Below are 27,634 nucleotides of genomic sequence, written 5' to 3' on the forward strand. Positions count from 1 at the left end.
ACTTAACTAGGAGAATCAATAACACTATCTGAAATTCTAAGTTCCTAGAGATGCCAATCATTCTAAACTTCAAAGGATAAAGTGAGATGCCAAAACTGTTCAGAAGCAAAAAGCTACAAGTCCCGCTCATCTAATTAGAATTAATATTCATTGATATTCTGAGCTTTATAGTATATTCTCTTCTTTTTATCCTAATTGATTTTTAGTTTCTTGGGGACAAGCAACAATTTAAGTTTGGTGTTGTGATGAGCGGATAATTTATACGCTTTTTGGCATTGTTTTTAAGTAGTTTTTAGTGGGATCTAGCTACTTTTAGGGATGTTTTCATTAGTTTTTATGCTAAATTCACATTTCTGGACTTTACTATGAGTTTGTGTATTTTTCTGTGATTTTAGGTATTTTCTAGCTGAAATTGAGGAACCTGAGCAAAACTCTGATAAGAAGGCTGACAAAGGACTACTGATGCTATTGGATTCTGACCTCCCTGCACTTGAAATGGATTTTCTAGAGCTACAAAACTTTAAATGGTGGGCTCTCAACGGCGTTGGAAAGTAGACATCCAGAGCTTTCCAGCAATATATAATAGTCCATACTTTATTCAAGATTAGATGACATAAATTGGCGCTCAATGCCAGTTCCATGATGCATACTAGAGTTAAACGCCAGAAACACATCACGAACCAGAGTTGAACGCCAAAAACACGTTACAACTTGGCGTTCAACTCCAAAAGAAGCCTCTACACGTGTAAAGCTCAAGCTCAGCCCAAGCACACACCAAGTAGGCCCTGAAAGTGGATTTCTGCATCAATTACTTACTTTTTTAAACCCTAGTAGCTAGTCTAGTATAAATAGGACATATTATTATTGTATTAGACATCCTGGATCCTGGATGGTATTTTTGATCCTGTGATCACATTTTTGGGGCTGACCATTCGGCCATGCCTGGACCACCATCACTTATGTATTTTCAACGGTGGAGTTTCTACACACCATAGATTAAGGGTGTGGAGCTCTGCTGTACCTCAAGTTTTAATGCAATTACTACTATTTTCTATTCAATTCAGTTTATTCCTGTTCTAAGATATTCGTTGCACTTCAACATGATGAATGTGATGATCCATGACACTCATCATCATTCTCACCGATGAACGCGTGACTGACAACCACTTCCGTTCTACCTTAGACCGGGCACATATCTCTTGGATTCCTTAATCAGAATTTCGTGGTATAAGCTAGAATTGATGGCGGCATTCATGAGAATCCGAAAAGTCTAAACTTTGTCTATGGTATTCCGAGTAGGATTCAGGGATTGGATGACAGTGACGAGCTTCAAACTCTCGATTGTTGGGCGTGATGACAAACACAAAAGAATCAATGGATTCTATTCCAGCATGATCGAGAATCGACAGATGATTAGCCATGCTGTGACAGAGCATTTGGACCTTTTTCACTGAGAGGATGGGATGTAGCCATTGACAACGGTGATTCCCTACATACAGCTTGCCATGGAAAGGAGTAAGAAGGATTGGATGAAGGTAGTAGGAAAGCAGAGATTCAGAAGGAGCACAGCATCTTTATACGCCTATCTGAAATTCCCATCAATGATTTACATAAGTATTTCTATCTTTATTTTCTGTTTATTTACTATTATTATTCGAAAACTCCATAACCAATTATTATCCGCCTAACTGAGATTTATAAGATGACCATAGCTTGCTTCATACCAACAATCTCCGTGGGATCGACCCTTACTCACGTAAGGTTTATTACTTGGACGACCTAGTGCACTTGCTGGTTAGTTGTGTGAGGTTGTGAAGAAAGTGCTGAGTTAGTAAATGCGCACACCAAGTTGAATTCCATTATTAGAGATCACAATTTTGTGCACCACTTGTCATTTATCTTTCATGCCTCTTATCAAAACCCCAAAAATAACTCACAACCAATAACAAGACACTTTATTGTAATTCCTTGGGAGAACGACCCGAGGTTCAATACTTCAGTTTATAAATTTAGGGGTTTGTTTTAGTGACAAACAACTTTTTGTATGAAAGGACTATTGTTGGTTTAGAAACTATATTGCAACGAGATTTCATTTGTGAATTCTATACCATCAAAAATCCAATCATCACACGTATCCCTATCTTCGTTCCAATTCAGAGGAATTTTGTCTTCTTTGGTCATGATCTACATTAATTTTTCACTTTCTTTTAATTATTTGGACCAAGCTTACTTACTGTTGGGCTGGAAAACATGGGCCTATGGTTCCAATGCATGCAAAAAAAATCACTACATCACTTGCAAAGCTGAAAGTAAAAGCATGAGAATTTCTTTCAGGACCACTACTTACGCAAAATGTGACCCTTTTAACCATGATCGTGCCCAGAGTATGATGCAGCACGACAAACACATATTTGGTTTGTGAAAACTGCTTACATGTCACCAAAAACACACCCATCTAATTCTTTTTGCCTGCAAAAATAGTGAGACAACTCACGAAGAAGAGGAAATTTGACTACACTATAGATAAACCGAAACACATAGTCAACATGTTCACTACACACATATGCACACTACTGATATTGCTCTTGTAAAATAATATGGAAAGCAACAAAATACAACTTGTTCTTATGGGTTGTTGACTCTCCATAGATATCGACACTGAACTGGGTGCTTGACTCGCAACACTCTCCCGCGTCATTGCTTGGGGATACTTCCATGTTTTCCACTACAGGTGGACCTACTGAGGACATTCTGTGTAAGGACACAAAAAATACTCTATCAAACAATTAATCCAGCAAGACAAGAGAACAAAAGCACATAATAAGCAGTTTCCAAATCGGGTTCTCAGATATTTACCTGTGTTAGCCACCTCTCAAACAAATCCTCATTTGTCCATGTATTGGGATTATGAAAACTAGTGCTGGCAGCATGTGCAGATGGCTCACCTATGTGCCCCGAGCAACTATGAGATGCATAAAATTGCTCGATGTGTTGCCCGCCAAGGAAGAAATTAGTGCCCCCACCCCGAACACCCAAGGGGTTGCGGCAAAATGGATTGCTAGACCCATGAGCAATCGATGGAGTATTTCCATCCGCACGCGTCCTGTCAGTTTCACAAGGGTTGCCAGTCTCCGATTGAAAGCCCTGCTAATCAAGCAAAACAACTTCACAAACCTGAACAATTTTTCACGATTCATTTCATGTTATGTATGCACAAGAAATTGTTTCAACATTGCATTTAATATTTTCACAGTTTCATGTCATGTTATGTAAGCTTCAAGAAATATCCTATCTAACTTGTCCTTTTGGCCACTAACCCATATGAAGTGCACATTTAAGGAAACTTAATCTCTAGAGGGTTATACAAACATTTTACAAAGATGTTAAAATAATGGCAATTGTATTAGCTACCTGATTGCAATTGTGCACCGTTTGCAAATCAAAATACGTCAAATATTGTAATGCAAAAAGTGTTGGGTTAATCATTACCAAGAATATACTAAGTTCAGCAACAGGTCACACGGAGCTCATAGAATGAAAAGCAACAACACTATGCAAAAACTATACCAACTACAATGAATCATTTTCTCCAGAAACCACATCACTGCTTAATGTCAGAAAACTCCAAATTCTTTATATCTGACATTTAAACTCTTACCTTTGACATAGCCGTATCGTATCGAAAAATAAGTTTTAATAGTGCAATTAATACTCTTTTTTTCGAGCATCACATGTCGGAAATTAATCAAATAACATTACTCACTTGTTTCGAATTTAGATGAAACAGCTTACTTACCTCGTTTGTGTGACAATAACGCGTCTTTGGCGTTGCGGATGGGGCAGTTGCGTCATGCGGACAACACTCGACGGAACTTGGACCACCGGTACCATTAGCCACAGCAACACCCTCTCCCTTGTGCCACATACAGGTCCTTTTCGTGTGTCCAGCAACCCCACAATTGGTGCAACGTCGTCTCTTTGGCTCCATCTCACCCTAACTAACTGGTTCAGACTCGTTTCCCTTCCTCGGTGCCCTCTTTGTCTTAGATACGACAGGGTCCTTGATCCCAGACAATGACGATAGACCAAGTTGGCTCCCAACCCTCTCATGCAATCTTTGTTGAAGCACCTCAATGAGACTGGCAATCCCATCCCTAGCCACAACAAACTCTGCAGCATCTTCAGCCCCAAGTTGTGCAACTAAACACATTTCCCCACATAGGGCACCATATCGAAGCAAACGGCCTTCATGGCTGTCTTTACTTTCAACGGGTGTCGATCTACAATCCTTTGCATTCTTGTACCATCTATTCAAAATAAGACCATGCAGTATTTCTTCCAACCCCTCGTACTTCATCACACAAAAGATATGACTACATAGAATCTCCTCACTGTTCCACATCGAACACTCACAATCTATTTTTTCCTCATTTAGGTCAAACAAAACCTTGTGTATTTTATTTGGTTTTTCCATTCTAAAAAACGTGTACACAGTTGTCGTGCTGATGCTGTCCTTGCTCTGAAATAATAACGTCGTGACACCCTTAATTTGTTTCTTCACTTCGCTAAAGAATGCTCGTGTATACACCTTCGATGCAAATAGCTCGATCGAAACAAGGCCAGTCATCAGCACCGGACTATAGTACGTTGAGTAGAATTGGGCTGTAACTTCGTTGTTCTGATAGTCTTTTACAACACGATCTAAACTATGCACAAGTTCTAACATACTATCAGTTGATTTAATGAAGCCCTTAATGAAAGCATTGATCCCTTCACATCTTGATGTTGTCCTGTATCTCGCACAAAAGGTGCCCCTAAGGTACGCCATTGCCCAAATTTCTCTACATTCGTATGTGGACTTAACCCAACAGTTATCATGTAGGCCAAGCGACTTGACAGATGCCTTTTAGTACTCCTCAAAGTCACTGATTTCAAAGTTCACATAAATTTCTTTCCTAAAGACCTTGTGAAATTCTGTTTCTTTCACCCGTTGGACGCAATTCTTCTCTAAGTGCCAACCACAAAGTCTATGTGTCGCTGCCGGCATCACCTCAGCCATTGTAGTGCGCATCGCCTTGTCCCCGTCAGTCACCACTACACACGACTTCTTTTGCCCCATAACATCGTGCAGGTTCAACAACACCCACCAATAAGTGCGGACCTCTTCGTTCTCCAGCAACGCAAACCCAAAAATTGATGTCTATTTGTGGTGATTTGACCTGGAGAAAACCACTAGTGGTTTCCCGTACTTGTTAGATCGGTATGTTGAATCAAAATCCTACACGTCACCAAATAGTTGATAATCCGTCGTCATCTTACTGTGGGCCCGAAATAGGCTACCCAACTGATTATCTAGGGTCTGTGTGTATCGTGCCACCGTCTTCATGTCAGCATTTGCCCTATCCTCCAAGTAACTGATAGTTGCTGCGGTATCGGCGTCACATATTCGCGCAATCTTTTGTCTATGCACATAATTATACAGATCCTGTTTTGTAAACTGGAGCATGCCATACCCACAAGATTGCCCCGCCATGTAAGCCATCATTTTTGAGGTGGCGATCCCAAACTGCTTCAAACTATCCACCTGTGTCTTGTCACCGTCACTCATCTTTCGATGACTAGGAAGGAGATGTGCAAACATTGCTGGGGAAAGCTCGTGGTTATGTTTGTCCACGATGGTCCTCACCCTCCACACGATATGTTGCATATCATAGTAAATCTTCAACTTTGTCTTACAGTCCGTACAAATCTCCAACCTCTCTTGCCTTACTCGCTCAGGACGGTCATAGTGCTTAGTACGTCTTGTACATGGTCGATGGCAGAAAAATCTCTCCTAATCAACACTCCATTCACACGAGATACATCTCCCTTCCGAACTCCAAAACCCCTTAATTTAGTGAACTCCTTGTAGGCAGCATAAGCATCCTCCTCCGTTGCAAAATCTTTTCCTAAGAAGTCTTTCGCACTAACTGGACGGCTGAGACGACCCTCTGCCACATCATCTACACCACCCGACCTGTTACCGTCAACGGCACCCCTTACACTTTTTCCCCAGATTCGCAGCCCTCATGGTGCTCGAGGCCTTCGTCTTCGTCATAATTATCATCACTCGCACAATAATGTCCACAACTATCATTTGAGGTACTCCTATCCGAGTCCACCCTCACCGTTCAGCATACTCTTGAAATCCATCGGCAACAAGTGTGCAATCTTCTAGCCTGGCAACTGCATGACTTCACAAACTAATCTCATCAAGCAATGACTAAAAGTGACAAACTCCACCGCATTATAATAAAAAAACACATTATACCACTAGTGAAATTATAATTAACTAATTAAAACACATTATATGACTTCTAAATTCAGCAAGACATCCACCAAAAACAAAAACTAAAAATGTGAAGTTAACCAAACCAACAACAAATATTTGCTCATCTTATTTTCTACTTAACCCCTTTAGTTAATTCATCTATTTTCTTCGTAGAATGCAAAAATAGGTTGAAGAAAATATTCCTTTCCTTAACAAAGCACACCAACTTTAGCGCATCATCTTCATGAAGTTTAAAAACAAAAAATTAAGAACCTACAAAGCACTATAAGTTCAACAAGGTTCCCAGCAAAATGGTAGACAAAAGGGTAAACCCTTTTTAGAATTTAGTGGCAGGAATTAAAAAACAAAAAACATCAGCGGGTCTTATAGTATAAAAAACACATGAAGATCTAATTATAAATCATTTACAACCTTCTTTTCATGATATAGTTGTGGCATGTCCTCTATGAAACAAAAAATTTAAATTACCATGTCCATGTCTCCAGTGTTTATGAAGGTGCCTATGCTTAGTAGGGTGCCACAAGTCTTCAATTTCACATCAGCTCCAATATTTAGACGCAAAGGGGGAAAGGACATGCATTCATTATCATTCCTAGCATGCTAGTAGTACCCATGGAAATAACAATTTTCTAAACCCACAATATATTGAACTTCCTAATTTTTATCTAACACATATGTCTAAAGAATCTAACAATTTGTTCATATAGGAGTTTGTGGAAGAAGAAGGATGATCTAATGTGACTTAGTCTTTAACTAACTACCCAAGCTCCAACCGACTAAAACCTTGGATTCCTAATCCTATATCCACAACATCAGTAGCATTTCAAATTTTCACCATAAAGCCAATACTAGTAACTAAAAATTCAAAATACACATTTCAAATGCAACACACATACTCGACCTAACCTGATCATGTTTCGATGCCAACACTCAAAGCTGATCATTCAATGGGAAGAGCAGCTTTTACCTTCGACTGACAAGTACGGCAGAGGACGAACAGCATAACAGACTGTGCAACTAGCGCACCTGACCAAGACGACGTCTATGAGCACCACTGATCCCTGGGTACGACGCATGACCTGGAGATTGCTGTCCGTGGAGAAGTCATTAACCAGGAGGGAGCACCCAGAAAAGACACAGTAGCCAATTGCCGAGCACAGTGAGAGTCACGAGGCCCACGGTGGCGGTCTTGGTTAACGCTGATAGGGTTTCCTTTGATGAGAGGAGAAGACTGACCCAGAGAACCACTTCTTGGATTACACCCACTCTTTTTTGGGAACAAACCAAAAAGCCAAACTATGGCACCAATGGAACCCTCTATAACAAAATCTCGTTCTGAGTCACACTATCCAGCCGGCTCACCCAACACTCCAATGAGCCTCGCCAGCTTCCTCACACCTAGCTACTTCCAGCCAAAGAGAAATTCCACGTGTCCACAAAAAATGCAATAAAAATAAAAATCTGTAAATCTGTACGAAAATACATCTGTACACTAGATGAACCCTTAGTTGAATGGCTCAAATTAAAGTTAGTTATATAAAGAGTATTTATTCATTTTGGTTTCCAAAAAATTTCGGATCAAACTCTTTAGTCTTTAACTAATTAATTACTCTATTGATCTTTAACAATTAATTCCTCAGTTACTTAGGTTTTTTGCTTCGTCAACTCTAATAGAGGATAAAATGATCCCTGACAACTCTAACGGAGGACAAAATGGTCTATGACTCCCTCTATTCGGAAACGACACTATTCTCCCTCCAATTTCCATCATATCTCACATAACTCTAATAGTTTAATACTACAACTTCAAGCTACACAAGACACACTCTACAACTTCAATGTTCACAAGAAGAAAAATCCTCAACTTGTTCTCAACCAATTCATACTCAGGAAACTAATGACTATGTTTTTCTAGTACTTGTTGTCTTCAATGGATCCCATGAATATAGACAGCAAGTCTGATTTGTTAAGACTCGTCGTCATCGTTGTCATCTCCCTCCTCATCTGCCCTATCATCTCCATGGCTATATTGTTCACCACTCTGATCGCTTTCTTCAGCTTCTTCTTCGAACAAATCTTTAGTAATTGCTCCAGTTTCCATGAGTAGTGACAGCGACATTTCTCGCTGTACTGATAGCTTGGATGCGAGGTTGAAGCTATCTACCAGCATGGACTCCAGAAGAGAAGGAACGAAGCACTTGGGGTCCATTCTAAATGAGAATTTACATATGATGTCAAAGGATAATCTTCTCATGTTGTTATAATATCCAACAATCTACTATATTGCTTGCCGGAGAGTGAAGAAAGGCGTACCCTTGGGGTAGTTGTGAAACTTAGTCTTGAAGATGTGGTGGATGTTGTCGGCGTTGGAGGTGATGCTGTTATCGAGGACGTGGAGGTGGATGCTTTTGTTGGGTGAAGTGTGGAGGAGGTGGGTGTTACCAGTCACATAGATTTAGAAAGTGTGTGGTCCGTGACATGTTGAGGTAGGTGTTGTAAGAAATTATATTATTATATGATGTCTCATGTGTGTGATGTGTCTTATTTTATTGGTTTAATAAAATATTTAATTAAAATAATAAATAAAAGAAGTTACATAATTATTTTGAAATGTAACCAATTTGATGGAAGTTGGTTTTTATGAAAAAGAAATCATAATTCAGTCCTCTCTTGATGGAAGTTGTTTTTCCAAGTTATTTTGTAATTATCATGTTATACATGTACGTGGGTTTTGAAAACTGAAATTTATTAAAGTTCAATTCGGAATTGTTGTATTGTTATTTTAAAAATTTTTTAATTCATTAAAAAATGATTTCGGCAATGCCGATTTACATTTTGAAAAATTAAAAAAATATTTTGTTCAAAGTCAATTCGACAATGCCGAATTGTTATATAAAAAAAATTAAAAATAGCAAAAAGTGTAAAACGTAGTTGCCGTTTTGTCAGGAAAAATAAAATGGTAGTGCCGTATTCTGAATACGTTAGTACCGTTTTGTACCATGTATATTAAAAAATTATTAAACCAACTATAAAAGGAGAAAAAGGGGATGCTTACTGCATTAGATAGATTTAGTGGTTTAGCGATGGTATAGTAGGATATTCTTCTTGCCTTCTTCCTTAGTTATGTGTTTGTTTATTTTCTGAGTTTCGTATTTTGAGTGAGAATAAAATTGTTTGAGTGATAGAACGGAGGGTTATGTTAGTTTAAAAATATACTATAATGGTCAAATTTTATCTCAAACACATGAAGGTGTAAGTTTTGTATGTGAGAATCCATGTGTTATTGTTGTTCCTCCTGGAATAACATATGTAAGAGGCTAATTTAGTGGAGCCTAACATAGACTGGACAGGTTATAATAGTGAAAGTGAAGAAAAGTTTGAAGGCAATTACCAAATTCTTAGTGCAACTGAAGATGGAGATGAAGACGATATAATGGATGACACAAATGTGACAGATGTTGCAAACGCACTAGCGGATCGGCATCCATCCAGAGATCCATCTTTCATGCATACTTTGAATGTTGATGCCATGCATGCACCAGAATTTCTTAAATATGTCAATGCAGGTAATTACTAGTGGTAGCATATTTTGAATTATTATTTTAGTAATCGTGTTAATTAAAAATTTAGATATAGTTAATTATATTGTTATTAGTGCAGTCCCACATGTTGTTGCAGACGGTGAATTCATCATTGGAATGGAGTTTAACTTGAGGGAGGCTGTGATTGCAGCAATTAAAGAGTATACCATTCAGAGAGGTGTCGATTATAGGGTATTCGAATAAGAGCCTACGGCATTCTATGTAAAATGTGTACAATATGGAGCATTTTGTGATTGGCTCATCAGAGTTAGTCTTATCAAAAGACAATATTGTTAGGTTATAAGGAGATACAATAGTAGCCACACATGCACCAAAGCTGCCATTTCTCAAGATCATGCTAAATTGTACTCAGAGACAATTGCAAAGGCGATAAGGCCATTGGTTGAAGCTGACCCATCTCTAAAGGTGAAATCTGTAATTGCTGAGGTACAGTCTAAGTTCAATTATACGATAAGTTATCGCAAAGCATGGCTGGCTAAGCAAAAGGGAATTGAAAAATATTTGGCGGGTGGAAAGCTTCTTATGAAGCTTTGCCCACATGGTTTGAAGAAATGGTAGCAAAAGAACCATCAGCAACCGTTTAGTACAAAACTGCATATGCCTACCAAGAGGATGAGTTGGTGCAAGATATTCGGATTCTGACACGAGTCTTTTGGGCTTTCTATCCTTGAATTAAAGCATTTAGAAGCTACAAACCATTAGTACAAGTAGACGACACACACTTATATGGAAAATATAAAGGAGCTCTTTTAGTTGTAGTATCACAGGATGGCAATGGAGATATTGTGCCTCTCGCATTTGCCATAGTTGAGGGTGAGACTGCCGATGCGTGACATTTTTTTCTTAGCCATTTGTGAACATATGTGGTGAATCGAGATTGTATTAGTCTTATCTCTGACCGACACGAGTCCATTAGTTCAGCCATAGCTCGTAGCAATGGAGCATGGCAGTATCCAAGAGCTATTCACATGTTTTGCATCAGACACATAGCATCCAACATCTTGAGAAGGTTTAAGGCACCGCATATGCAGAAGCTGATCGTCAACATAGGTGAATAAATTACAATATTTTTATTATTATGTGGTGATTTTGATAATAACAACATTGTTTATTATCTGAGTTGTGTTGTTCTCTTGTGGCAAGCTATTCTAGAACGGTGTGTGAATTTAACATGCGTTACCAAAGATTATGTGAGCGGGGTGAGGCTTACAAGCTTTGGCTCGACAATGTCCCTCAATCGCAATATGCTTTGGCATATGATGAGGGACATCGCTGGGGCCACATGACCACCAACCTAGTAGAGTGCATTAACAGAGTTTTGAAAGGGGCACGCAATCTACCTATCACATCCCTTGTTAAGACAAATTTTTACAGGCTAAATGAATTGTTCACTAGGAAGAGGTCTGAGGTTGAGGCTCGTATAAGTGCAGGAGATGCATTCTCAACTGAGAAAATTCAGTCAAATCAGCATCTAGTGGGAAGCATCCAAGTTAACTTATTTGACCAGTAAAACAAGGTCTTTGAGGTGCGTGAGATGCCTAGCGGCATAGAATTTGTAGTGAATCTTCGTCATCGTCATTGTGACTATAGTGAGTTTCAGGTGGATCAAATTCCTTGTCACCATGTCCTCGCTTGTTGTGTGAACCAGCACCTTGATTGGAAACAATATGTGCATGAGGTGTATAGGATGGAAGAGATCCGAAAGGTGTACAGAACCCGATTCAGGCTACTAGAAAATCTAACAACATGGCCGATGCATCAAGAACCAAGACTAATACCCAATTCCCACCTCAAGCGAGTAACCAAAGGTTGCCCTAAAAAAACTCGCTTCTTAAATGAAATGGATATGTGTGACATGCATGGTCCTAGGCGTTGCAGACTTTGTGGAGGTGAGGGTCATAGCCGAAGTAGATGCCCACACCGTGCTGGATCTAATGCTAGTGGCTCGGCTCTAAATCCTTAGTTGTCATATTAGGGGTACTGGAATAACTCAGTTGTATCGAATGCTTTAATTGTGTTAGTTGTATTCTTCATCCTTTTGTTTAGTATTGTATCCAGTGTTGAATCATGTTATTGCAACTTTTCTAGAATTAATTTCAAAGTTCACATTGAAAACATGTCTGAGAATAATAGAAAGTCATCTATGAAAACAACACAACTCATATAAACTTATATTGCACAAATCTACTAACTAAACTGCATAATAACTCATTTAAAGATATTTTTCTTTATGTTTTGAGCCACCTTGGAACATCCTCTTTTGAGCCTTTTCTTGATCTCTGAAGGACTCCATTTATTTTGACTTTCACGAATCGGGTCAACCCTAAGATTGTAGCTCTTGCCACGAACCGCTTGATTGGAGCTGTCATCTGTTGCACCTACATGATAACTATAATAAATAAGAATAGTCCTACACAAGATAGAACAATACAGAATACAATTTTACTTATTAGACGATAATACTAGTAAATAACTTACCCACACCAGGCTCGTCAACCTCATCCTCACCCATACTAGGCTCATTAATTTCATCCTCATCTGCACCAGGTTCATTAACCTCATTCCCACCTACACTAGGCTCATCGTCTTCCTCCTTAACATCCTCGGGCATACGAATACCTCTTGGGGATTGGCGATATCCAGAGGACACTCTTAATCGAATCAACAGAATGTCGTGGCATAGAATGTTCCAAAGACGACTGCGGTTAATGCCTCAAATCTAAAGACAAGCGACCAGAAACAATTTGAGTAGCTGGAAAATCCTCATATCGTGCCTCTTGGGCAACTGGTGTATGGTCTTGAGTAGAGAATAAATAGTTGACCCACTAAAAATAATAAGTCTTTTTCTTTAAAAACTTAATAAAATAAAATTAAAGTAAAATTAAAATTATTACACAACGGCGTATTACACATGGATTGGGTCATTTATTTTGATTACACATACTGAAGCCCAATATTTAAAAAAAGAAGTTCATTTTTCTTCTTCACTCACCATCAATAACTTAATTGAAGAAAGAATTAAGAAGGCAAAAGGATAGACAAAGTAAATTTTTCATAATATTATTATCATCATGGATCAAGATTAGTAATTCTTCTCATTTTATTTGTGATAGTTGATACGTGAGCATTTTCCCTATCTTTTCCTAGTGAATTTACATTTGAATTGCTAAGTTTAATCAAGATTTAAATACTTTTTAGCCACTATGAGTACTACTTTGAGTTGTGTGCAATTTGCTTTATTTCAGGTAGCATTTGGAGGGATTTGACAAGATTTGTTTAGAAAAAAGGGAAGAAAGTGAATGATGTTGTCAACCCTGACCTCCTTGCACTCCAAAAAGAATAACTTAAGCTACAGAGATCCAATTGATATGATTCTAGCGGCATTGGAAAGCTAACTTCTAGAGTTTTCCAGCGATATATAATTGTATACACTTCTTCTCCAACATGTACGGCCATGTTGGCACCTAACTTGGAGAATCCCAAGTTAGGCGCCGGATGAAGCAATTAACTCCAAAGCGTGCTGCCAAGGCCACGCCTAACTTCAATATCCTGATGTTAGGCGCCAATCCTAGCTTGTGCAATGGTCCCACACCTGTTAAAGAGAATTCGAAGATTTAGTTTTTTTTTTTATTTTGATTAAACTTTATTTTATTTACAAATAGAAAAAGATATTATTTTGTTTTAGAAAATATATTTTACATTAATTAGGATTAGATATAAAAGAGAAAAAAGATTCAGCCCTTCGGGCCCTTTTATCTTTTACGCACCTCATTTCGCACATTACAGTTTTTCTGAATCCTAGTTTTCTCTCTGAGCCATGAGCAACTAAACCTCCACTATTAAGGTTATGAGCTTTATTTATTGTATGGATTGATACTATTATTCTTCTATTTTAATAAATATTTTGATTTAAATTTCAAGAATTTGTTTTTGTTCTTCGTCTTAAGGATTTGGGTAGATCGGAAGCATAACCCCTATTCTATTTGAGTTCTTGTGAACCTTGGAAAAGTAATTTACTTGAACGACAGTTTGAAAATAATTTCTCCGAAATCACTAATGATATAGACTTAACGGGATACGTGACATATAATCCTCTTATATTTGGGTAATTAGGGTTTCTGTGGCATATAAACTAGAATTGGACCTAAACCTCTAATTAAAATTAAGTGACCAAGGAATTGACAGTTAACTAGGTTAGAGGAGACTAAATTACTAAGGAATCAGGGTTTAGTCAATTACTGTTTGCCATGAATTGAACCTTTCATGATTAAAATAGTTGGTAAGAAAAGTTAATCCGGAAGATAAACAACTCCGAAACCTTAACTGTTTTCTCCATATTCTTTACATAAATTTACTATTTGCTTTCTTAGTTCTCTGAATTATTGTTTTATGCAATTAATTCTCAAAACACCAATTTCTGCTTGCCTGACTAAGCCAATCACTCAATTATTGTTTCTTGATCCATCAAACCTCATAGAATTGACCCTCACTCACCTGAGATATTACTTGGTACGACCCGATGTACTTACCGGTTAGTTTGTGGACTTTAAATTATGCACCAATAGTCATAAATTTCAAGATCTTTCATGTGAATGATAATTTTATAATGTATATTAGAAATTATATTAAGTTTAACATGTGGTATCAGAGCTTTAGGTTGTGAAATTTATGATTATCTATGAAAATAAATTTTTTACTGCAAAATTAATATAGCATGAAATTTGTAGTTGTAAAAACTTATTAACTACATTTTTAGTTTATATGTTGTTGTGCATGATTGTCTATTGCAAGGTATATATATATATATATAATTGTAATGTATTACAATATTTGCAGTATACATGATGAATGTTATATGAATTAAATGATCTTAGCATGGCTTAAATGTTTCATGAAATTACGCTAAGTTATCATGATTGTTTATCCTATTCATATACATAATTGACAATTAGGAATAATTGATTTTGTTTTTAAAATCATATATTGACACTGTAAGAATCAAAGGCCATGTGTTACTCGTGTGCTGAAATTAATGGGCACTTTGACCACCATAAAATTTAATGGTTTTCGTACTATGCATGAACATGTCATTGAAATGACAAATATTGTAGTAAGACTTAAGTCATTAGAAATGGAAGTGGATGAAAATTTTTTTGTGCAGTTTATTTTAAATTCATTACCGTCTGAGTATGATCCTTTCCATATGAACTATAATACTATGAAGGATAAATGGAATGTACATGAGTTGCATAGTATGTTAGTTCAAGAGAAAACCAGACGAGTTTTTGAATAGAGGGGGCAGGGACCATTTCGTCTTTCATTAGAGTTGTCCGGGACCATTTTATTCTCCATTAGAGTTGATGGAGCAAAAGACTCAAATGAATGACGGAGTTAATTGTTAGAAATTAATCGAGTAATTAATTTTAGTTAGGAACTAAAGTTTCTGGTCCAAAATTTTTTGGGGACCAAAATGAGTAAATACTCTTATATAAATTTAAAGCAGGGATAAAAATTTATATTCAAAACCTTCTTTATTTTTATGCATAATTTTAATAGATAAAAAATGTTTACATCGTAATTTAATATAGTATTTTGAAATAGAAGATTGTCATTACTTTTAACATTAGATTGGTACTGCATTTATCAAAGTATACTTTATTATTTCATTTTGTACCTTTTAAAATTATGCAATTGTACTATAAGGATGATATTAGTTTTCATAATCTATATGAATCTTTTTACTATTTTGTTTGTCATTTGAATATTGTCCTTAAAAAAATAATTATTTAATGTGAAACACTACATAAAAAAAAGGTAGAAAATATTTGGATTCTTAGTACTAGTTTGTTTTTAATCCCCTCTCTCTCTTATTTTGAACAAACTCCATTTTATTATTAAATAATTTTTTAAGGAGTAAAGTATCGTTTTTGTTCCCAACGTTTGGGGTAAATCTTATTTGTGTCCCTAACGTTTAAATCGTCCTATTTGTATCCCTAAAGTTTGTAAAAGTGATTTAATGTTATCCTGCCGTCAATTACACATCATGAACGCTTTAGTTTGAGTTTTAAAAATCTCTTCCTGAAGTTAGAATACAAATGTCTGGGATAGAATCAATGATCCACTCTGAAAAATAGTTCATCAAAAGTTGAAACTAATTCCTACAACATTTACATAATTCACTTTTTTAGGGACATAATTGAATCTAAACACAAATAGTGCGTATAATATTAAAATCGAACACATTCAAGTGAGACCTAATTGAGAATGAATACATCCAAGTGAGAATAATTGAAAAATATAATTTGATTTGTTAGTATAATTGATAGTAAGATAACATTGAATCACTTTTATAAACGTTAGGGATACAAATAGGACGATTTAAATGTTAGGAACACAAATAGAACTTACTCCAAACGTGAGGGACAAAAACGATACTTTACTCTTTTTTAAGTTTAAATATTCTTAACTTTTTTTATAATAATTATTTTTAAAATTATTTAATACATAAAATGTCATTCATCTATTCTAAAAATGGAAATTAAATAATATTATTTTTTATAATAAGTATTTTTTTGAATTAGCTAATGCACAAAAAGTCACATCTTTTATTTATCCTAAAATTTAAAGTTAAATGATATTCTTTTACCAAAATTAAAATAAAAACAAAAATAAACATAAAGATTTAAAAAAGATAGAGGGTCTCCAGAAAAAAGGTAATATTACTACAAAAAAATCAAGTAAAAACAACAGCTTTTTGGTATTTATAACAGTTTGAACCGTCATTATTATTTAGAACGACAGTTTCAGAAATTGATGTAATTTTAAGTATCATTCTGATTATTATGGCGATATTCAGAAAACTGCCACAATTTTCTGGAATAAAACGGCATTTTCTAGTTTGTTAAAACTGCGGTTCAAATTGTCGTTATTTTCAGAGTGAAAATGGCATTTTTAGTTGATTAAAATGGCGTTTATGAATCGCAATTTTTATCCTAACAGAATGACATTTTGTTAGTTAAAACGGCATTTAAAATCGTTATTTTTATTGGATTAAAATGACAATTTTTATTGATTAAAATGGTATTTTTGAACCGTCATTTTTATTTTAATAATGACATTTTTATAAATTAAAACGATATTTGAAACTATCATTTTACCGAATTAAAATGACATTTTAAATTATTTAAAATGACCGTTACAAACCGTATTTTTTATTGGATTAATATTTTTTTATTGTTTATAAAAACAGCGTTTATCGTCGTTTTTATCCTATTAAACAAATAAATTTTTGATTTATTTTTTTTAATTTTAAGAATAAAAAGTATATTTTAATTTATTGATTAATATCTCAGTATTAGTTTATACTTTATACAGTAGTAGTCTTCAGCAAACCGTAAAATGCATAAACTTCAATAGTAATTTTGGGGTATACACAAATACTGATCCATTATTTAGTTTTATATGTTGTTACATCAATAAAAAGTGGTGGATGCTACGGTAAAGTTGCCAATTTTAACTTTTTGTAAAGACGTTTTCCATCTTGTGGTTGTTATTGATTTAAAAGCGTATTATTAAAAGTGTTGCTTAAGGAGAAAGTGTTACCCTTAATCGTTAACTTGGCTCTGATACCAATTTTTTCAATTTCGACTTTTCTCTTAATTCTTTTTTCGAAATTTCTACTAACTCTTCAAATAATTTGCAACTTCATGATCTTAGAGTATTTAACCATTGATTATTTATTACTAGTTCTTGATGTATTCTGATTTTATAGTTTTTTATTTCTGTTCTAAAATCTTTTATTTATAATTTCTTAAATCCTTAAAAACTTCTTTTATTTTTACACTTTCTCTTGTTAATTATTTTTTCAATTTCCTTTTCCATCTTTTCTTTTAACAGTTTTAATCGTAATATGGTTTTTCAGATATTTATAAATTTCCTAGATTTAATTTTAACTTATTTATATTTATTCTTATTTCTATCCTTTTTATTATAAGGTCATCAATTTCAATTTGTAGATTGTTTAATTCTCTTTTATACTCCTCTATTTTATTTTTTAATTTTTTCGCCCTTTTCCTTTTTATTTTATTTTCTGGTTTTTCAATCTTTTTATGTCTCATAAATTAGGTAATTTTATTATAATTCCTAAAATAGTTTTTTGTTTATCATTATTTATTTTAGAATTTCTGTAAACTCTATCATTGATTCATCACTATTTTCCAGATATTCTATTAATTTTTCTAGCTCTTCAACTTCCTTTTTTAACTTGTTATAGATTATTTTTAGAGCTTTAAATGCTCTTTGATCTATTTCAGAAAACTGCAAATAATTCAAACGATTTTCTCTTTCAAAGAGCTCTTGTTTTTTATCTTAATAAGTTACATATATTTCTTCTTTATTTTTTAATTTAGATAAACTTAAAGGACTATTGATTTAAATTCTCTTATTTGAAAATTTGATGAAACCGATCTTTTTGATGGTTCTTTTAATAATAGGACTGAGTTTTCGATAGCTTTATATTTTGGTATTTCTGTTTTTACAATTTTCTGAAATAATTCATCAACATAAATTATTTCTCTATTTTTAAATATTATACTATGATGGCTATTTGTTAAAGCATAATTTATTGCATATGTAATTGAAAATGGTTCATCATCTTGTTCCATTAAATATTTCCTATGAAATTTATAGGCTAAACTTATAGATCTACCAAGATTTTCAGTTGATAAAGGTATAGCGTATCCAAGATGGGCATTAAATTTAACATTTACATTTGCCAAATTTCCATGAACAATTCCAATTATTTGATCTATTGGGTCATCAGTAATTCTTTTGTCACATATTGCTAAACTTATTGGTGAATTAATTCCTTTCATATATGTAGATTTGATTAAAACTTGTATGGTACTAATATGAATCCATCCAATTTTAGATCTTTTCTGTTGATCCTTAATTTTTTCAATCTGTTTACTTAATTCTTCATCATTTATCAAAGCTATTTCAAGTTCTCCATTAGCAGATTTTATTTTTACAGGGGCTTCAAGTTGAATCTTTTCATAGTATATTATATTTTTTCTATTAAAAACTTCTTTTAAAAGACTTTGTTTATTAAAATTTTCATTTGATTTGAGATTTAGTTCTGTTTTTAGAATAGCCTGTTTTTCATTATCTAATAAAGCAGTTGATCTATAATAATCAGATTCTTCTGTTAATTCTAAACTTTCCAAAAAATTCATAACTAAGAGATTAGGACAAAGGTGTACCTTTCTGGAGAAAAACTTCCTTTATTTAGTATATTTTACATAAGATGTTTTTATCTCCAGAGGGGAGATTGTAGATATTAGCTCCAGAGGGGAGTTTAAAACTATTTTTTCCTAAGGGAATTCTTTTGTCAGACTACAGAATCGCCTCGGCAGCTTCCTCCTTGCTCTCCTAGCATATGAGTACTCTTAGCCTTCTGCTTTCTGTTTTCTGACACTTCTACAATTGCCTAAGCAATCTATTTATAATGGTTGGGTCTGATGGACAATTCCCATCCTTACCCTTCTTATGACGTCATTGTTTATTATCTTGCACCAGCTACATTGTTAGTGCTCTATGACCTAAGTGCTTACGTCATTATGCAATAATGTTGAGGGATGCTTCAGATGCACTGTCCTCTTCTTTTATCATGTGGGTGGATGCGTTGTCTTCTTCTTTTATCATGTGGGTGGATTCTATTTCATTATTGCTTTCTTCAGATATTTCTGAGACACACAGCTGGCACTTGTGGTATTCTCTGTCTTTTATCAAATAGCAGAGATTCCTTTTTATCCCTTCAGGGAGCTTTTCTAAGAGTCCGGATAGATTGTAGAATGCAGATTCAAATTCCACCAAGAGTCTCATCTCTCTTTCTTTAATTTCATTTCTTTTACTGGACACAAGCAGAGTATTTCTGCTTTTATAATTAATTCTTGTGTGAGATTCTCTTGTTATCTTTTGAGTTCTTTCAAAGACCCTTGCTAATGTGCTGGCTAGTCTTCCTTCATGACTGTAGATTGTTAAATCTTGAACTTGATCAATCGGTTAAAAGTTTCCTGGGAAGACGGACATGAATATTACTTGGTGTGCTAGAACCAAGCATTCTTCTTCTTCATTAAAAATAGGTTGACTATTTGTAAATTTTAGGGATATATGCCTTGGATTTACATTGTCAATCATATTTTTAAATCTCTTTACTGCATCAACGAATCTTGCAGGAAACTCACTAATATATTTTTAGATCATTAAAAATTAAAATTGTATCTATTAATCCATATTGGAAAAACTGATAAGTGTCAGATGGGGAAGCCTCTGGAAAAATAACCAGCTTTGTTAGCTGTTCTTTGGCGATGGGATAGTATCTCAAACTTGCCCTTTTTTCTTCAGTCCAATTCAAGACTATGTTAGGGGTTTCTCTGAGATTTGATCTACAAACCCTTTTCTTTTCCTTGATTTCAGTCCTTGTAGGAATGTTTCTCATTATTCCTGTTCTCTGGGCTTGAACTGGAGCTTTATCTGCTCTTTTTAGGGTTTGCTCTGGATGAAGAGTTTCATATTCCCTGAAGGATTCCTTTGCCTCTTCTAGTGTTAAAAATCCTCCTTTATGAACTATCTTTGATTGATGTGTAAATGGCGCTGCTTTTTCCTAGGCATCATATACTCCTTTCATGGGGCCATTATAAATTACATAATATTTTTTGTCTTGTGTGGATTTTTTAATAATTTCATCAATTGTTTTATTTTCTGAAATTTTTCCTTCACCTGGTTTGTCCACCATGCTTGGCTGGCTGAACTCTGATGGTTTTGGTTGTTGTGTTGATTTCATTGCTTCAATGGCCTTCTTAAGGGATTGGATCTGTGTCCTTATTTGCTGACAATGCTTGCATTCTTCGAGTTCTTGCTGATATTTTTGAATTTCTTGATTTAATGCGTTGTAAACGAACTCCATTCTCTTGTCAATGTATCTGCAATAATATTTTTGTCACCCTTAATATATTCAATTTTTATTGGATATTGTAACAAAAATAATTGCCATCTTACCAATCGCCCATGATTATAATCAACTTTTAAATTGTATCGAATGAAACCTGTTAGGTAACTTGAGTCTGTCCTTAATGTAAATTCTTTGGGTAGTAAATCAATTTTCTATTTTTTAAGAGATTTAATTGCTGCTAGAGTTTTCTTTTCATGAGTAGTATATCTCTGTTCCGTTGGAGTAAAAGTTCCTGAAATATACCTGCAAAGTAATTCCTTTGGGGAATATTTAGAATCTAGTGATTCTTTTTCTTGTTCCAAACTTTTTATAGCTTTCTTAGCTTTTAGACATCCTGACCAGGTTATGTCTGAAGCATCTGTTTCTACTATTAAGTAGTCGTTTTCTACTGGAATATAGAGTTCCAGAAGTTTTTCACATAATTTTTTGATCCTTTGAATTTGCATATTATCTTTTTCTTCCCATTTCCATTCTTTTTTAGTACTTATTTTTGGAAATAAGTTTTTTGTGTATTCTGTTATATTCTTCAAAAATCCTTGATCAGAAATATAATTTATACACCCTAAAAATCTTTGTAATTGTTTTCTATCTTCTATTTTATTAGGAAATAAATTTACCTTTTTTAAAATATTCAGTTGAAGTTTTAGCTTTCCCTGAGTGGATAAAATTAACCCAAGAAACTCTATTTCTTGTCTTGCAATTTTTGCTTTCTTTTTGCTAAGAACTAATCCTTTTTCTTTACATCTTTCTAAAACTATTAATAATTTTTGAAGATGATCTTCTTTATCCTGTTTTGTAAAAATTAATATATCATCAATGTAAACTAAAATAAATTCATTTAATTCTTTTAGATTTTCTTCCATAAATCTTTGATAGATACTTGGGGCTTGTTTTAATCCGAATGGTAAAATATTCCATTCATAGAGCAACACACTTGTTGATTCTTTTGTTGGGCAAGTAAAAGCAGTTAATTTCTTTGTTTCTTCATCTAAACGAAGTTGCCAATATCCTGATTTTGCATCAAGAGGTGAAAACTAAGTTACTCCCTTGATTTTTTCTAAAATAGAATCTTTTCTAGGAAGTTTATGAGCATCACCAACAGTTGCTTCATTCATTTTCTTATAATTTATTACCATTCTTCGTTTTCCTCTTTTAATTTCATTATTGTTTTCGACATAAAAGGCTGGAGCCGCATGAGGACTTTTACTTAATCTTATAATTCCTTTTTCCAAAAGATCTTTACATTCTAATGAAAACTCTTCTCTATCTCTTGCGGAATAAGGAATTTTATTTGGAACATTTATTTCTTTTGTAGGATCTTTTAATTTAATGCTTACTAATTCCTTATTTGTATTTTTAATATCTAAAGGATTTTCAGCGCAAACTTCATCCAAAAGTTCTTCTATCTTTATTTCAAGATTATTTTTTGGGATATTTATCTGAAAATATAAATTCAAATAGCATGTTTCTAATATAGAAAATATTTTAAATTTTAAAATCTTATCTATAGTAGTAGTTGGTATCTTTATACGTTTTGATTTTTGATTTATTGAAGAATCATATGGAGCTTTTAAAACTATATATGTTAATTCTTGAATGAATGGATGATATAGCTTTAAAAAATGTTAATTCTTGAATGAATGGATGATATAACTTTAAGAAGTTATTTCTTATGATAAAATTCATCCCAGAATCTAACATATATATGGATGGAACAATGAACCTATAATTTTGAATAAATATTTCAACCATTTCTGCTTTTTGGTCAATTTTATGTATTTATTTGTCAGCTATTCTAACTCTTAATGGTTTCTTTAATTTTTTCCAATCAAGTTTTATATTTGTATTAGCAAAGCATTGTGTTGCTCCAGTATCTATGAAAGCATTTATAAACTTTTATGTTATTTTTATAGTAATAAATGTGGCATTATTGCTCAGTCTCTGAGTCTGTTTCTGAGACATATTCAAAAATATAGTCTAAGTTATCATCTGATTCTTCTAATGGTTCCATGAAACAAGACTTAGCAATTTCTAATTGTTTGGTAAGGTCTTTTTTATCTTTTTTTTTTGGACATTCATTTGCATAGTGTCCTTCTTCTTGGCAATACCAATACTTGTAATTTTCTTTTTTATTTGGGCAGTAGTTATTTTTTTATTTTTTATTGTTATTTCTTTTTCTAAAATACCTCTTTTTTCTCCAGTTTGGATAGTATTTTCTTTTTATAAATTGATATTTTTTTTCTTTGAAAATTTTTATTAAGACCATATTTTTGAGGTATTTCTTCATTATCCTGACAGCAAATTCTAATTATATTTGCAAATCTTTTTTGAGTTGCTTCTTGCATACAACGTTCTTTTATTTCCTCTCTTATTGCAGAAGTTGCTCCGCCAAAATTATTTTCAATTGTTCCTCTATTTATTTCTCTTATAAATCTTCCCATTATAAATTCATTAGCAGGGTATGAAAGTTTTGTTATATACATACTAAGATAATGGTTTTTATCTTCTTCTTTTAGTTTATAATAATGTATTCTGTATTCACATATGTAAGATTCCACATTACATAAATCATATATTTGAATATTAGCTAAATAGTTTTTTTCTTCTTGATATTCTTTGTTATAGACTTCTTGTCTATGATCTATAATATTTTTTTCAAAAAATTCTTTATACAGAATCATTATTATATGTAATATTTTATTGTAAACTGTTGTTTTTGTTGCTAATTTTTCTATTATTTGGTTTTCTATTGATGTCATATAATCTCTTACAGTTCCTTTAGTATGGAACCCTATATAATTCCAGATATCTCCTCCAATAATTCACTAAGTTTTGAATTAGTAAAGGCTTCTAATAAGAAGGAATTCAACCAGTTCTCAAAAATTTCTTTTTCATTCTTTTTACAGTCTAAATCAAGCATTATTTCCCCTTCAGTTTCCTGGATTTTAGGAATGTATTTTGATGGTATTTTTGTATATTTTAAATTTTTATTTATAAATCCTTTTTTAAAAGCATAATTTTCAAAACCTGTTTCCCATTTAAATTGAGATTGATTATCCTTAGATGTTCCAGCTTCATTTTTTACTTGTATTGGAGCTGCTGGTTCTTCATCACTTGAATAATCTAGGATGTGTTCTTCATTTTCTATATTTTCAAAATTTACTAATTCTTCTTCTATTTGAAATTCTTGTTCCATAATATTATTTTCTTGAGCCATTTTTAATTGTTTAAAAAGCATTGTAACTTCTTCTAATTTTTCATCAATGTTCATAATTTTAATGGTGGTTTTACTTTTAGTTTTGTTATGTTGTATATGTTTTAAATTTTTTCTTCTTTGGAATTCTCTTTCTGAAAATATTTATTTAATATTTGTTTAATTTTGTTTATATTAGGTTTCTCTTTTTCCTTATTTCTTTGAAATTTTATGGATACTAATATTTCTTCAAGTATATCTACTATATAATTTACTTGTGGGTTAAAAGTATGATAGAGATGTGGGGAATCATTTCCATAGTAGCAGTTTTTAGGAATTTCATGTGAAATATAAGTTTTCTCAGGTTTTTGAAGTCCTTCAATAAAACTTATAGTAAAATAAAGATTTTGAGAAAAATCATTTTGTATTGATTTTAAGAATTCGGTGTCATTACAATTAATATTAGTTAAAATCATTAGTTTTTGATCTATTAATTTTGATAATTTAATTATTTCTTTTCTTAAATCTTCTAATTTATTTTTTTCCATTAGGTGACGCTTTTCTTGTAAAGGACTACAGTTTTAAGTATTGTGTAGTTAAAAATGTGGTTTTAGAATATATGGTTTAAATTTTGCCACGTAGACGTTTTTAAAAAAAATTGTTTTTGACAACTTTATGTGAATGGTGGCTATAAAAAGTTTATCATTCTCAAACTTTTTTAATGATATCACAACAAATATTACATATATTACATCATGAAAATACACGTGCATTCCTATATACTATCTATATTCTTTTAATTATTATTTTAGGTAATTACTATGATGTCTAAAAATAATATTTAACTTTAAAAAGAATAAAAAATTAATATTTATTTTTAAAATATAAAAATAAATTATTTTTAAATATTTAAAATTTATAAAAAAAAAAAGTTAAACAAAAATTTGACGCTAAATAATAGCACCTATCATAGAATTCACCGTTATTTTAAACTGCCGCAGTAAATTTTTCATAGTTTTACAATGCATGCAACGACAACTACAACAACAACCGCAATTCAAAACCATGATTACGTGTGTTTATCTTGACCTAATGATTTCACCTTTCATGGCAAGTGTTAAGGCACTTAGGTTTCCCTCATTCTTCACATGAACACCAGGCATAACCACTGCTCTACTCCCAACAAACCCATCTTCACCAATCTTAATTTCTCCGAACTTTACTATTCCACCTTCATCACCTTCATATATGTGTCCAAATAGCAATGCTTCTCTTCCTACACAACCCCCTCCCTCAATCTTTACCATTTCAGGGTTCAACAAAGATCCCATGCTACTATCTATATAAACACCATCATCCATTATGTCAATGCTTGCACCCATCATCTTCATCCAAACCATAAATAAAAATGAACCACTTGTCATGTCCATGAAATAATCTCCAATCAATGTTCTTATGGCTTGCCATGTGCTATCCATGATGATCCTTATGCTCCATAGAGGCATTGTTTCACCAACTTTCCTTCTTCCAACAAGAATCCATTTGGCTATAACACAAGCCAATGCAGCCATAACACCTGAGAGAATCCAAAATATTGGAAGCATCCAATGCAGTGGGAATCCGTTGGCATTCTTTATGTATACAATACAACACAAGGGAGCATAAATAGATAAACCAATCACAGCATGAGGTAAAACTGTTTGAAGAAATGGTTGAATGAAGAGTGCTGAGAAAGTTTGATACCAAGTTCTTGCCAATGTTACTTTTTGTGGCTGCTTTTTAGGCAATGATGCCGCCGCCGCCATTGGACAACATGATAAGTCAACCTTAACCGCGGATTGCTCAATAAGGTTCCTCCAAGATTCTGGGAGCGGTCGCTTGTTGCGAACATACTGGCAAATCTCATAGATCAATGAACGACCATGATCCATTGAAGCACTTTGAGAGTTCGAAGTAGCAGGAATAACATCTAACTCATGGCTTTTGAGATAAGGATTGAACTCACACATGTCTGATTCTTCCTTAGAAAGATTCTCAGTGATATTGATCTCTCCAACATCAATGTAAGGGAAGTCATTTTCGTCCCATGGTCTTGTGCAATCCAAAGCAACATCACGTGTGGCTTCATCATCCGGCACCGGTCGAACTTGGATTTGGAAAACATAATGAACTCCACCTGGTGAACTCACGCGGTTCTTGAAATCATCCGCAAGGAAAAGAAGAGGGCGTTTATCATTTTCATCCCTTGGAATAGCACCTGTTTCTGGTGGAAGAATCCCAATTGGCTTAACCATACCTGTGTTCTCACCAATGCTTTTGTCATAGGGTCTCAACTTGAACTTCACGTACATTTCTTGTCCATCATTGAAGCGCAAGAGCCTGCAAATGTTGGAGTAGTAATGCAATTCAGCATATGAGTTAGCATTTCTAAGAGAATTCCACACTGCTTCACGAAGATGTGGGAATTTCTTGACTAGTTCCTCTCTTGCAGCAAGTCCACACACAAACCAACTTGCAAAATCAGCCAAAGTTCTTGCATAAAATGCCTTGCCTGTCTTCAATGTAAGATCAAAGAGAGCATTGTTAGAACCGGGTTCATCAGAGAGTATCTTCAGAGATGCACCGCGGGCATCAATTCTTGCATCATCATCAGCACTCAAGCTATTGCTATGTCGGATCAAGATAGGGTAGCTCTTTCCAGGGTGGAAAATCTTGTGCATTGGAATTCCATCAATTTTGTCATACATTTTTAGGTACCCTTTTCCACTAACTCCAATTCTGTGGAAATATCTTGCCTTAGCATTCATGGTTGTGGTGGCTAAATTTGCAGACAAGTTACTTACTACTTTCTTGTAAGCCATGTCCATCTCTTCTATTCGTTCATCTAAACCACTTGTGGGTTTTTTGGTAATAACCCTTGTTTGAGATCCAATGTACATGCTACCTTCATGGAGTATGGAATTCATTGGAGCAATTGAAAGTGCTCCTAGAATGACATTCTTTTCAACATGAGAACCAGGGAGAATAATGCTTTGACTTCCAACAACTGAGTTGTCTTGAACCTCTATTTTTCCACAAGTGTATCCGTTTGAGTAATGGAAACCGGTGATTATTCTGCTAAAATCACCAAGATGAACACCATTACCAATTGCCATGAGCTCTGGGTTTGAAACTGGGTTGATGGCTCTTATAGAACAATGCTTGCCAATTTTTGCACCTAAGAGGCGCAAATATACACAAAAAGCTTCTGTTCCTGTGAGGAGTTTTGCAAATCTAAGGTGGCAGGAAAGACTCAATTGATTTCGAAGCCATGTTTTAAAGTGGTTTTGCTTTTGACAATGAAGAAGACGAATGAAGATGCATGTGAGAATGCTGAGAATGAGACCATGAAGCAAGTAAGCACATGCCAGTGAAATGGTGAATACAATGGCACTTGATGGGAATTCAGAAAGCATGGTGGCATAAGCAATAATAGTGAAAGGAATCCAGTGGAAAGC

The 27,634-nt window shown here is 34.0% G+C and overlaps 4 protein-coding genes across 4 annotated transcripts; 1 reads left to right on the forward strand and 3 right to left on the reverse strand.

Moving 5' to 3' along the window:
* Positions 1 to 3,994: 3,994 nt before the first annotated feature.
* LOC107478171 (protein FAR1-RELATED SEQUENCE 9-like) lies at positions 3,995 to 4,828 on the reverse strand. The gene has a single exon (XM_016098317.1). The coding sequence runs from the start codon at positions 4,826 to 4,828 to the stop codon at positions 3,995 to 3,997; it is 834 nt and encodes a 277-aa protein (XP_015953803.1).
* Positions 4,829 to 5,278: 450 nt separating this feature from the next.
* On the reverse strand, positions 5,279 to 7,407 carry LOC107478169 (protein FAR1-RELATED SEQUENCE 5-like). The gene is made up of 4 exons (XM_016098316.1): positions 7,299 to 7,407; positions 6,168 to 6,225; positions 5,771 to 6,016; positions 5,279 to 5,687 (listed from the first exon to the last, which is right to left on the reverse strand). The coding sequence occupies exons 1-4, from the start codon at positions 7,405 to 7,407 to the stop codon at positions 5,279 to 5,281; spliced, it is 822 nt and encodes a 273-aa protein (XP_015953802.1).
* A 4,060-nt stretch (positions 7,408 to 11,467) lies between these two features.
* LOC107478168 (uncharacterized) lies at positions 11,468 to 11,896 on the forward strand. The gene has a single exon (XM_016098315.1). It carries the CDS (start codon positions 11,468 to 11,470, stop codon positions 11,894 to 11,896), a length of 429 nt encoding a protein of 142 aa, XP_015953801.1.
* A 13,240-nt stretch (positions 11,897 to 25,136) lies between these two features.
* LOC107478167 (uncharacterized) lies at positions 25,137 to 27,257 on the reverse strand. The gene is made up of 2 exons (XM_052258073.1): positions 25,880 to 27,257; positions 25,137 to 25,345 (listed from the first exon to the last, which is right to left on the reverse strand). The coding sequence occupies exons 1-2, from the start codon at positions 27,101 to 27,103 to the stop codon at positions 25,217 to 25,219; spliced, it is 1,353 nt and encodes a 450-aa protein (XP_052114033.1). The 5' UTR covers positions 27,104 to 27,257; the 3' UTR covers positions 25,137 to 25,216.
* Between the last annotated feature and the right edge of the window lie 377 nt (positions 27,258 to 27,634).

The sequence above is a fragment of the Arachis duranensis genome, chromosome 3 (genome assembly GCF_000817695.3).
Source record: "Arachis duranensis cultivar V14167 chromosome 3, aradu.V14167.gnm2.J7QH, whole genome shotgun sequence".
Lineage (NCBI taxonomy): Eukaryota > Viridiplantae > Streptophyta > Magnoliopsida > Fabales > Fabaceae > Arachis > Arachis duranensis.

Bases quoted from the DNA above. Each gene is read 5' to 3' on its own strand.
- LOC107478167 (XM_052258073.1), bottom strand. From the start codon at position 27,103: ATGAATTCCATACTCCATGAAGGTAGCATGTACATTGGATCTCAAACA. The intron at 25,346-25,879 runs TATCAAACTTTC...AAGTTCGGAGAA, and splicing joins TAACATTGGCAAGAACTTGG to ATTAAGATTGGTGAAGATGG.
- LOC107478168 (XM_016098315.1), top strand. From the start codon at position 11,468: ATGCCTAGCGGCATAGAATTTGTAGTGAATCTTCGTCATCGTCATTGT.
- LOC107478169 (XM_016098316.1), bottom strand. From the start codon at position 7,407: ATGCGTCGTACCCAGGGATCAGTGGTGCTCATAGACGTCGTCTTGGTC. The intron at 6,226-7,298 runs GTAAAAGCTGCT...GAAGTCATGCAG, and splicing joins GCCGTACTTGTCAGTCGAAG to TTGCCAGGCTAGAAGATTGC. The intron at 5,688-5,770 runs GTAAGGCAAGAG...TATCGTGTGGAG, and splicing joins ACTATGACCGTCCTGAGCGA to GGTGAGGACCATCGTGGACA.
- LOC107478171 (XM_016098317.1), bottom strand. From the start codon at position 4,828: ATGGCGTACCTTAGGGGCACCTTTTGTGCGAGATACAGGACAACATCA.